This window comes from Aythya fuligula, chromosome 11, assembly GCF_009819795.1.
Source record: "Aythya fuligula isolate bAytFul2 chromosome 11, bAytFul2.pri, whole genome shotgun sequence".
In the NCBI taxonomy this organism is placed as follows: domain Eukaryota; kingdom Metazoa; phylum Chordata; class Aves; order Anseriformes; family Anatidae; genus Aythya; species Aythya fuligula.
The window spans coordinates 2,024,173-2,036,768 of NC_045569.1; the positions used below are offsets into that span (position 1 = coordinate 2,024,173).

General features: G+C 39.0%; 1 protein-coding gene across 2 annotated transcripts; it reads left to right on the plus strand.

Moving 5' to 3' along the window:
* Positions 1–624: 624 nt before the first annotated feature.
* LEO1 (LEO1 homolog, Paf1/RNA polymerase II complex component) lies at positions 625–11,655 on the plus strand. Of its 2 annotated transcripts, none has more exons than XM_032195168.1 (12): positions 625–697; positions 1,379–2,104; positions 2,369–2,473; positions 3,203–3,297; positions 3,733–3,878; positions 5,293–5,377; positions 5,739–5,833; positions 6,119–6,253; positions 6,846–6,981; positions 7,340–7,526; positions 7,785–7,882; positions 11,383–11,655. In XM_032195168.1, exons 1-12 carry the CDS (start codon positions 640–642, stop codon positions 11,485–11,487), a joined length of 1,971 nt encoding a protein of 656 aa, XP_032051059.1. In that variant the 5' UTR covers positions 625–639; the 3' UTR covers positions 11,488–11,655. The 2 variants fall into 2 exon arrangements, with proteins under 2 accessions (XP_032051059.1, XP_032051060.1); XM_032195169.1 differs by having other exon boundaries at positions 11,387–11,455.
* The last annotated feature ends 941 nt before the right edge of the window (positions 11,656–12,596 follow it).

A 12,596-nucleotide genomic window follows, 5' to 3' on the forward strand; every position in this document is an offset into this window, starting at 1 on the left:
CTGCCTGTGAGCTACAGCTCAGCCATGTGGTTCAAGCACTTGTGGCTGGGCTTGCTGGGGAAGGGAAGCGCCTGGGGCAGCTGGGTATCTCCACAGCCCCTCTCTCCTTTCACCTTATTTTTCTACCTGATTTTCTATCTGCTGCGTTAGATGCTGCCACAGCAAGAGCTGGGAGCTGTGGGAGGCAAGTGCAGCGCTGTTACACCACTCCCCTTTTCTCCAAAACGGCCCTGGCTCCTTGTGCATCCTCCTCTAGCGCTCTGAGCCCTGCGCTGTCTCATCCAGCTCCGTCCGAGCTCGTGCAGGCAGCAGCCCGTCGCTGGCTGTCCCTTTTCGGTGTGCCCCGAAGCAGACCGTTGCCAAGGGCGGCTGGGCTGCGACCTGAGCGTGCTTAAACAGCAGCGGGGGAGAAACGCGGCCCCGGGCAGGGCTGGGGGCAGACGGGGACCTCGCGGCGGGCCCCCCGTGCTGGGCGAGCGCCGCGTGTGGGGACGCACGGGCCAGGGGGGCGCTAACGGCACAAGATGGCGGCTGCCCGGGGCCGCCTTCCCGCGCGGGGAGGGCGCGTGCGCGGGCCCGGCCCCGAGCCGGGGGTGGGCGGCGGGGCTCTGCGGGACGCGTCACTGCGCGGCGCCGGCCATGGCCGACATGGAGGAGCTCTTCGGCAGCGACGCCGACTCGGAGGCCGAGCAGAAAGGTGCGCGGCGCCGGCCCCGCCCGGCCCTGCCGCTGCCGCTCGCCCCCCCCCGGGCCGGCGAGGCCGTCGGTTCCCGGCTCGGGGAAGCCCGGCTCCGGGAGCGGCCCCGCTTGTCCGCCGGCAGGGCGGGGAGCGGGGCGGCGGTGTCGGGACGCTGCCCGGCGGGCGCTGCTCTGCCGTTAGGCCGGGCGCTGGAGGGGTTCGTCCCCCTCTGCGCGGGGCGGGCGCGCCTTGTGCTGCCCGGCTGGAAGCGCGGCCCGCCGGGGCGGAGAGAGGCTGCAGGGGAGGGAGCTGGGTCTGCGGGAACGGCGGCGGTCTGAGGCGTGAAAGGTTTCATAAACTGCCGTTACGTGGTTAAAATTCTCGCTGTTTCCAGTTTTGTGTAATTACTGATTCCTTTTAAACTTCGGGATCTTGTTTGGCAGCTGGTGGTGAGACCTTAACGTGGCGCCTGTCAGGTTTCGTTACGCCTTTCATTTCAGGTCACCTTCTATTTTGTTGTCGTAGGTAACTTACGTGCGTCTTTCTTATAGATCTCTGTTGTTGCTGTTTCTTTTTTTTATTATTATTATTATTATTATTATTATTATTATTATTTTTTAAATCGATACTCATCTTCTTGTGAGGCTCCCTGTAGGGATGTTTTATTTAGTGTTTAAAAGGGCGATGTCTGTTTTGCAGATTCCGACTCTGGATCCGAATCTGATTCCGATCAGGAGAATGCTGGCTCTGGTAGTAACGCTTCTGGAAGCGACAGTGACCAGGACGATGATAGGGAGGCAATAAAACCTAGTAATAAAGAACTGTTTGGAGATGACAGTGAGGATGAAGGAGCATCCCATCATACAGGCAGCGACAACCACTCTGACAGATCGTACAATCGCTCTGAAGCCTCAGGACATTCTGAGCATGAAGATAATGATCAGTCAGACGTGGATCAGCACAGTGCTTCAGAAGCTGCTCACGACGATGAGGAGGATGATCGAGGGCACGGGTCAGATGAAGGCAGTCATCATTCAGAGGGAGATGGTTCTGAAAAGGCACATTCAGAGGATGAGAAGTGGGGCAAGGAGGACAAGAGTGATCAGTCAGACGATGAGGAGAGGCAGCAGAACTCTGATGATGAGGAGAGGCAGCAGAACTCTGACGATGAGGAGAAAGTGCAGAACTCTGATGAAGATGAAAGGCCGCAGATGTCTGATGATGAGGAGAGAGCCCAGAACTCTGACGAGGAGAAGATGCATAACTCCGATGAGGAGGAGAGGCCGCAGGCCTCAGATGAGGAGAAGATGCAGAACTCTGATGATGATGAAAGGGCCCAGCATTCTGACGAGGAGAAGGTGCAGAACTCTGATGATGATGAAAGGGCCCAGCACTCTGATGAGGAGGAACAAGAGCGGAAATCTGGTAGGACCAAATACAGGGGTAATGATTTGCTTCTTATAGGCCTGTTTTGATCTTTATTGTTTACTTCATATTGGCTTGACAAGATTCCAACTTAAATGTAAAGTCATTAATCACATAGCTTTTAATTACAGTCATCTTTATAACGCTTTTTTAAAGCCCATTTAAATTCCTTTCCATCTGAATCAAATTTAATAATACAAAGGAATTATGAAATATGTGCAACAAAATTCTTGATTTACTGTGAGTCATTATGCTCCTTGGTAGAGTCTGCAAGAGGTAGCGATAGCGAGGATGAAGTTCTGCGAATGAAGAGAAAGAAACCAATTGCGTCAGATTCAGAGGCGGACAGTGATACAGAAGGACAGAAAGGTAAATGGTGGGGTTGTTTTGTGGGCTTCGGTTCATTTGTCTTTTAATTCTCATCTTAAGCACGCCATTCATCTGCTGTGGGACTTGATACAATTGATAGCATTTTCTATATGGAGTAACTGTGGTGCCATGGAAATGACAAAATGGCACAGCAAGAACACTGCAGGGGGAAAACACGCTGTATGTCTGCTGATTATTCCTACTTAGCTCTGCCAGTCTCTCAGTTTCCTATGTGAAAGATGGAGCTTTTCTTTCATGAGTGCTGGTTCATGAGCTGTTGCCAGAAGACACCAAGACATGGTGTATGTTATCAGAAGAGCCTGAGAAAGCCTATACTGTTTTTTTTATGACATTTAGTTAGCTGAGAAAAAGGCGTTGATTCTAATGAGAAATAAAATTTCCAAAATGTGCAGCAAAGTTGTTTTTTATGTATATTTAAATTGTTCTTTGTATTTAAATTGTATGAACTTGAGGACAAACTTAGACTCTTGATTCTTCTGTCATAATTTTTCAGCTAGATTCTTACATTTGATAGGGTCTTTCCAGGAAAACATACCTTGAATCTTCAGCTTAAAAACACAAGGGGAAGCATTTTCTTGCAAGATAGGAAAATGTAGGTGATTTTAAGTGGTAATAAGAATGAAGGATGTGATCCTTTTTTCTGCACTTGTATATAGGTGTGTGTGTTTCCATATATATGTATTTAAAATAGTAATTTTTCTCCTCAAGAACATGCAGATGTCATGGACCTGTTTGGAGGTGCAGATGACATTTCCTCAGGCAGTGATGGAGAAGACAAACCACCAACTCCAGGACAGCCCATTGTGAGTAGGCGTGTGACTTTTGAAAGAAATAAGCTGCCATTCCACTTTGAAGTCTGGAATGTTGATTGAGTTTGGTAATGTTTTAGTGAAAAACATTAGGCTTTTTTTTTAATTATTATTATTTTTTAAATCTGAGAAAAGCTATCCCACAGATTCTTCCATCCTTAGCTGAAAACTGCGTGGCAGCTCTTTTGCTGTTTCCGTTGTCTTTGGTTTCTTGAGTTTGTGCTGATATTTGAAATTTTTTAAGCATCATATGAAAATGCTGAATTGGATTGCTTTCACGGAAATGGTGGAAGTGTTTTTATCAGAAGCTTTCTGATCTCTCTCTGCATATTGATGGCTTTTCTTCAGGCAAAATATAAATGCTTATTACAGCACCAGGAGACAGACTGACATTTTTCACTTTTGCTTATTGTGCTTTTTTGTCCTTAGGATGAGAATGGGCTGAGTCAAGAACAGCAGGAAGAAGAGCCTATTCCAGAGACAAGAATAGAGGTTGAAATACCAAAAGTAAACACAGACTTGGGTAATGATTTGTATTTTGTGAAGCTGCCCAACTTCCTTAGTGTGGAGCCCAGGTAATTCTGTATTAAATACATGATAAGTTTTTTTTTTTTTTTTTTGTGTTGCACTATGTTGTTTTTGTTTTAGCAATAAGATTAAATCTATTGGTCATATTTAAAATGGTTAACATTAAGATGCATACTTTTAGTGATGGTAAGTCAATAGTAATACTTGCCTGGTTGTGAGCTAATCAAGAACTGAGAAACTATGTTAGAAGCTTGGAGTTCAGCCTGATTGAATAAAATTTGTCTTTAAAATCATACAAGTATACGTATGTATGATTTAACTGAAAGTAACGAAGTCTGAGTCTCTCAGAGACATGAAAGCCAAACACACTGAATCTTTATGCACTTTTGAGTGATAAAAAAAATTCTGAATTTTAGAATAAGCTGCTTTTTTTCCTGCATGTGCTAAATGTGGTATTTAAGTATTAAAAGGGACAGTGGTTACTTATTTTACTTTTTACCTATCCCAAGCAAAAGAATTTTTCTGGAATTCAGAGGAAGAAACAAAACAGATTAATAGAGTTGCTTGTGATGTTAAATGTGGCCCCAAAGCCCACCATCAGCACCTCTAGTAAACTGCTGTTAATTTCATCTCTTCAGGTGTTCTGTTAGGAACTGTATTGGATTATTTAATTATTCTTCTTGCCTGGCAGCATGGTATTGTTTCTGTCATACCTGAGTTAAATCATTCTCCCTAGCTTTCGTGCTATAGACTGTATAAGGAGAGAACTATTAAGAATTCAGTTAGTGGCTGTAATCAGTGATAGATGTCCTGAAGATCACTGGGGTCAGACAGGACTGAAAGTAGAATTTTACAGTAGCAGAGCCTGATTATTGTTTCTTTCCATTGCAAGCGATCCTGAAACTATTAAGCTATTGAATGGCCTTATTTTTTCCCCAGCTGTCAGGTTCTTGGTGTTTTGTGTTTTTGTTTTGTTTAGGTTTGGTTTTCTTTTTGAAGAAAAAGAACAGTCTCTTTATTTCTGTTTGGTTGATTCTCAGATTCAAATTTAAAAAGATTGTGCTCTGAGAAAATCTATAGCTCACCACATTTATAAAAGATTTTCATTTTGATTTTCCCTGTATAAAATTATGTGTATTTATTTGTAAATTTAACCCTGACTTCATCATGTTGATACCGAGGAAACCTTTTTGAGGCAGACTTGCTTGCTTTAGCTAGAGCCATTTAGAGGGTCTGTTAAAGTGGCTGTAATTGATGGTAGTGAAGACACTTGGGTAGGACTCCTGTGGTGTAGAATCAATGCAGTAAATCACATTAGTGTGGAAATGGCTGTCTCACAGCTGCAGTGCCTACTGTTGTGTGCAGTGTATAGTTTAAACCTTTCAAGCACCTGTTATTTTGCACAAGAACAATCTGGCTTATTTTTTAGAAGAGTAAAGACTATTGTATAATTTATTACAGACCCTTTGATCCCCAGTATTATGAGGATGAATTTGAAGATGAGGAGATGCTTGATGAAGAAGGTAGAACTAGGTTAAAACTCAAGGTATAATATTAATATTAATTTTACTTTCCTCTATTATGCTCAAATAGCCACATTTCTTCAAAGTCTATTTCTGGTATTTTAGAATGGTGTTTTGACTTATGGTTCAGGTTATGAAGGCGTGGACCAGTTCACTGCTGAGGAAGGTTGCTGAGTTCTCGTAATGCTAAAACAAACAAACAAACCCTTCAGATCTGCATTTCATCTGTAAAAGCCATCCCTTTCACCTTTGTTTCTTTGCATCATACAGTAAATTGAGTAACCCTTCTAACTGTAATTCTCGATCTTTATAGAGAGTATTTTACCAGAATATTCCTTACTATTAGTTAAACTATGAATTAAAACGGAGTTTATGTTCTGACAGGTAGAAAACACAATACGGTGGCGGATGCGTCGAGATGAGGAAGGGAATGAGATTAGAGAAAGTAATGCCCGGATAGTCAAGTGGTCGGATGGAAGGTTGGTTTGGACTTCTTGCTGTTGAAGGAATACAGTTGTTTTTACAGTGAAATGCCGTGGCGTGCAAAATTGAAAGGTCAACAAACTTCACTGTCAGTTCTGCATAGCAGAAATTATTTTAGTCTCGGTGCTTTGAAAATTTTATGCTTTGCTTCATTTGGATTGAAATACAATTATTGGCTGTATACAAAAAGGAAATGTGAAGGCTTTCTCTTTTTATAAACGAGGCAAAAAATAGACTGCAGTGACTTTATCAAGTAACTGATAATATGAATCTCTTTTAAGCATGTCTCTCCACTTGGGAAATGAGGTCTTTGACGTGTACAAGGCACCACTGCAGGGAGATCACAACCATTTGTTTATCAGACAAGGGACAGGTCTACAAGGACAGGCTGTCTTCAAGACAAAGTTAACCTTCAGGTAAACACAATATTCCGTATCAAATGATGTTAGTATTTTTGCAAATAAATGTTGTGACTAGTACATAAAGATTAAAGGTACAAATTAGTAAACCTCCAGAGCTTAGCTGTTTTATAAGAATGTGCTCTTTTATGCATATTTGGGAAAGATTTTTCCTCAGGTAGGTTTCCCAGTCTGAAAGGCTAATATGCTGTTCACCGCAGTATCTAGACTACATGTTTGTTTTTTTTTTATAAATTTTAATTTTATTTTTAAGTGCAAGTCCTCATGTGAATCAGAATATTAATATTCTCTGAAATTAACCTTTCTTGTGATGCATGATGGCCGTCAGGATGGTGACTGTGCCTTGGGATATTGCAGTGAAATGTGAGGATGATTATTTAGGGTGGTGGTGGACTGCAGCCAGTTTGCTGAGAGGAATTGATGTCTCCAGTACCTATTATAGTGCACAAGATTTAAAATAATAGTAATAATGCTTTTACTTTTGTGCAGATGAATCTTTGAAACCTTAAGTCTTCCTGCCCTGCAACTGTCATTTGAAAATTGATAAATTCTTTTTAGAAGTATTTAACCCATAAAAATTCTCCAACAGGCCACACTCTACAGACAGCGCCACTCACAGGAAGATGACTTTGTCTCTGGCAGATAGATGTTCAAAGACCCAGAAAATTCGTATTTTGCCAATGGCAGGTCGTGATCCAGAGTCTCAGCGGACAGAAATGATTAAGGTATTCTCACATAGAACTTGTTTATCTGATGATTTAATCTTAAAAAAAATAATAATCACAACTGTAATCTAGCTGAACACTTCTGAACATTTAATGTATTTTTGAAAAACAGAGTCCGTTGAGTTGTAGGTAAGAGTAGTTTTATAGGTAAGAGTAGTTAACCATGGGTGCAGTTTGTGCATGCAGTCTTTTTTGTTTGAAATTGCATTACCTTACATTTACAAAAAATCAGTTTTAGGTACAGTCTTTCCACTCCTGTGAAATGATTTCAAAAGCTACAGCAGAATACAAGATACTCTGAGTATTTTATTATTTTTTTTCCCCTCAATCTTCATATTTTGTTTCTTTCTTTGGACAGAAAGAAGAGGAGAGATTAAGAGCTTCCATTCGTAGAGAATCTCAGCAGCGAAGAATGCGGGAGAAGCAGCACCAGCGTGGTCTGAGTGCAAATTATTTAGAACCTGATCGCTATGAAGAAGAGGATGAGGGAGATGATGCTATTAGTCTAGCTGCTATCAAAAACAGATATAAAGGTGGCATCAGAGGTAATAAACCTTACCAGTAGACAAGTAGGATTTATGTAATTCAGACGGATTGATTTCATAAGAGAGTCCTGGTAAGGCTGTGTTTTACTGCTTAATTTGATACATAAGGAAACGTAAATTCGGTTTGTGTAAGTTTATTTCCTTTATGGGGTTAGATTCCATGAGCCTTTTGTGAGACTAAGAGAAGCATTTTTTATAATGTCTTTTTCCTGACCAATTTCAGATAAATACCTTTTTCTTTTTTTTTTTTTCCTGTAGAGGAACGCGCTAGAATCTATTCTTCTGACAGCGATGAGGGCTCAGATGAAGACAAAACACAAAGACTACTCAAGGCAAAGAAACTGACTAGTGATGAGGTAAGAAAATGATTTTGTTCTGAAAAAGGTACTCATTTTCAGTCGGGAACATTTCCTGCGCTTAATCCATTTTTTAAAGCTGAGACTTCTGTAGTTTCATTTATGCTCTGATGAATGTAGTATTTGACTTGGCATGCTGTCAACAGTAATTAATCATGCCGATTTCTTATTTGCTACGTCAGTTCATAGACCTGAGTGATATCTGAAGGAAGTCACTATTACTATTGCTGATTAAAAGATGGTTCAGTCTTGTTTCCTAAGCTACAAGGTCCTCTCCTGTTTATTGTGAAAACAAAGGAAGAGTTTTCATATAACATTTCTACTCCTTTTTAAATAGAAGATTTAAAAAACAACAACAACAACAAAAACCTTAAGGTGCAGTTAATCCGATGCTAAACAGATGTTGTCCATCACTTGAAAATCATCCAAAGCATTACACCACTATCAAGTTAACTGTTAGCTAGAGTAGTAGTGCTGTTTCCTCTTTTAAATTTTCAGGTTTTTTTTTTGGTTTGTAACTTATCAGTGCTAGGTATAAGCAAACGAATCTTTGTGTATATCCCATCTTGAGTTTTTGTTCCAGCAACGTCGCTTCTTCAGATACCACGCTGGTGTTTAACAGTGCATTTTAAGATTGACAGTTACCATTTTTCAGATTAGAAACTTACCTATTTTCATTCAACATTAGAAGTGGAACCAGGAAGGTTGTGGAATATTTTTCAATTCTTTATTGAAAGTTTTATATCACTATTTCCCTTAAGAGATTATTTTAATTGTAACTGTTAAAATCATCGTAGTTATTGTCCCAGATTTCTTTTAAGTGCTTTCCTATTGTTATGTCCAGTATGCTACTCTAACAGCTGCTGAAATGGCTCAAATCTTACTGTTGAATTTTAAAGGCTTCCAAAATAAAGCATCTTAAAAGAACAATTTGGCAGTATAGCTTGCAGTATGTCCTTTTAGAGAATGCATGTCGGACGTCTTTAATCACAGCTGCTGAATCTCTGAAGTTTTGTTTAAATGAGCAATTTATGACATAGTTTTCACTATGACACATTAATATGAGAAATTTTGAGTTTTGACGAGTAAGATTTCTGTCATTTCCATTTCTGTATTGTGCTTCCTGTAAATTTCTTGCCAGGTATTTCCCAGCCTGTTGAGATGTTTGCTACATTCTGAATGTATGTTCTTGCTGCTGTGATGCTATTCCTCCTATATTGTTTGCTGAGTATTTGCACTAATATGCAAGTGTTTTATGAAGCAGGAGTGAAAATGAGTTTTTCTTTGAAATTCATAGATCCTGGCTTGTTATTAGTTATTGAGGAAAATCTAGTATTTTGGAAAATATGACTAATCTTTCAGAAAGCCATAGTCAGGCCTGTAGACAAAACTGTAATTTTGAGAGCTCTGCTAGTGTCTGTTAGTAGAAATTATTTATTTAATTATTTTATTGACAAGACACTACTAGCTGTTAGTTTATAATGTAGCAATCAACGTTAGGATTTTGCAGTTCTAGTCTCTGAAAAGAAAGGATCTAGTCAACTGGACTTCTCTGCTGCTTGAGAATGGTAGCCTCCATTTTACAGTTACATGATGTAAAGGCAATATTCCGATTAGGGCCACAGAGTGGTGCTACAACTTCAGGAGAATAAATCTGGATAGCCTAACTACTTATTTTCAGTCAGCAGGTAGGAAGTATATATATTTTTTTAATATGTATCCACATATGTGAAACAATGAACTCCTCCTACACGGACTTGCTTTTATGTGCTGTCAGTCAACAACACAGCCCAAATCTCCCTCCTAATAACAATTTGTTACCACTACTGAAAACATCAACCTTTTATTAGTGCACATTATCATCACATGGCAAGTGGCTTTATTGTTGCTGTAATTAATGGAGATAGCCTGCTAAAGAAGAAGGTGAATCATTTAACAATAACCTAGCCAGATTATCACAGAATCACAGAATTTCTAGGTTGGAAGAGACCTCAAGATCATCGAGTCCAACCTCTGACCTAACACTAACAGTCCCCACTAAACCATATCCCTAAAGAGAATAAATGTTCTGAGGAAGTAGCTATGATTGAGATTTCCCACCCATACTAATTTCTGTTTCCCATGCTTAAAATTCTTCCATAATTCAGATTCTCGCCATACTAATTTACTGTAAATATAGAAGAAAATGCTTTGAATAAAAAGTAATTCATTAAAATTCCAAAAGGCTGTGTTGTCTTTTGCTGCTTCTTAAAATCCAATTAATGTGTGTTGCTCTTAAAAATAAATTAAAAAAATAATGGAAAAAGAGATGAGGTTACTTAGAACTGAGGGTATTTCTAAAACACTTCTTTTTAAGCAATAATCAAGTTACTGCTTATTCTTTGTTTCCAAATTGATGAGTTTTTCATTTGCAACTAATTGCTTGTAGTGTGAGCAAATGTCTTCATAGTGTTCTGAATCAAATTGCTGTTTAGAAGGATTTACATCAGTGCAGGTTAAATCATGTGTTTAAATTAACAATCACCCCACTGACTTCATATTTAGGTGCTAGAAATTGGTCATCCAGCCTGTAAAAGTCATTATGGTATTGCTTTCAAACAGGTAATTAACTGGAAGTACAGTATGACAAAAAAAAAAAAATGTTGAATTCAAAATGTAGATGAGGTAAAGGGAAGCAATTCAGAAATGTGTGGTAGGCCAGTTAGTTAATCAGAATCTGATGTTTTGTTGTTGTTTTCTCTGTCCTTGTATTAAAACAAACAGTTCTTGTATTAAAACAAAAAGCTTTAATCCAGTTTCAGTATTTGTTCTATAGCTCTGCATTGTGAACCACTCGCTTATTTCTGATATTAGGGTTGCTTTTTCAACGAAGACAAGGCTTGTATCTGTATCGTGAAGTTAAATGTTTTCCTTCAAGTTTTTAGGTAGAAAAATATGAGATCAACAAGTATCCCACCATGCCTCCTTAAGCGTTTTACATACAGGAAAACGCTAGATTTTAGTTCACTCCATGCGTTAGTGTCTATATTTTAGCATTTGGATTAAATGTTATGAGTTATTTTTAAATATAAAAAAACAATCAAGCTATCTGTAAATTGATGTTACCTCAATTGATCGAGTAATATCTAGCTCCTCATGAATTCTGGTGAGTAACTGAAGTCTAAATGATTTAAGTTCCTGTGACCATCTCTTCAAAGCCTCCTACACTTACATTTCTCAGACTGTAAGCTGTGGTGTTGATTCTTAGTACTAGTGGTTTCTCATCAGTCTTTTTCCTTGATGCTAGAGTGTGGTTTGTTTGTTTAAAAACAACAACAAACAAAACAGAAACTCTTGCTGATTTACTTTTTTGTTGTTGTTGTTACAGTAGCATGAAGTGGGAAGACTAGAACTAATAATTCTGCTTTTCTTCTAGGAAAGAATTGTTGTCTGCTTTTCTTCTGAGTATTTTAGCCTGAAATATCATTTGTGTTTTTTTTTCTGTCCTTTCTCACCTTCAGGAAGGTGAACCTTCTGGAAAGAGAAAAGCAGAGGATGATGACAAAGCAAGTAAGAAGCATAAGAAATATGTGATCAGCGATGAAGAAGAAGATGATGATGATTAATAATGAGGAAGCACTAACGTTGCTTTATATATATATATATTTATATATATTGTACAGTTCTCTTACAGCAAAGATGTAAGTAGCCATAATGGGATTATTTTGATAATGGAAAATTCCAATGAAGTCTCTGTTTCTGGTGCGAATAAAGTGTGTTTTTTTTGTTCTTGTTTTTTTTTTTTTTTTTCCCTCTAATTTTTAAAGTCTTGTCTTACTGCAGCAGCTGCTGCACCAGAGATCACCACAGTGCTATTTTTTTTATCATGTACGGTACATTTCAGTTTTGAAAACTTCAGTAATTGGTTGGGTGATAGAATAAATCAGTAATTTTACTGAGTTTATTAGGAGAAATCATAATCTTCACACAGAATGCTTAAATTACAAGTGTTTCCAATGAGGATATGGAGAAAAAACTTATCATTTGTACAGAAGGGTTGGAAGAACGTGAGTGGTACAGTACAATACTGTTTTTTTCCTAGGCATTCCTTATTTACTGTGGACCGTGGACAGTACATTACTATGCTGGCATATTTGGGGATTTTTTGACTGAAACTATTTCTTATCATGTCTGAGTAAACTGTGAAGTTTCTGTAGTTAGAGTAGTAAACTGCTCACCTAAGACATTTCTGTTTCCATGAATTGAAGCCCAGAATGAAAATCCACGTCTTGCCTGAGCATTAAAAATAATACTAATCATATGCTAGTGATGTAAATGTCAGAGTTAAACAAACCGTGCAAATTTCTGCAAGTACATAAAAGTCTCTTTTAAAAAGTGCAGTGAGTCGCACTGTGAATGTACATCCTAGTAATACCGTTTCATAGTCTCATATAATCCTTATGGTGCTATTGCCCATTGTTCCTGGTCAGTTTTATAAATAGATTGGTTTAGCTGCAACGTTAGTGGAGGAGAATGTTATGGACAGAATCATTGCTGCTTCTATGCTATTTTTAAACACCTTATTTGATTGTGCAAATGCCAGTTGTAAAGCAGGGAAAGGCTACAAGGAATATCTGATCTTTACCACACTTTCTTTTTAAGATTAAACTTCCCATGTGTAGTTTCCCTTGTTGGTGAGATAGCATTCAGATGTTATCGTTGCTGGTTTTTTTAA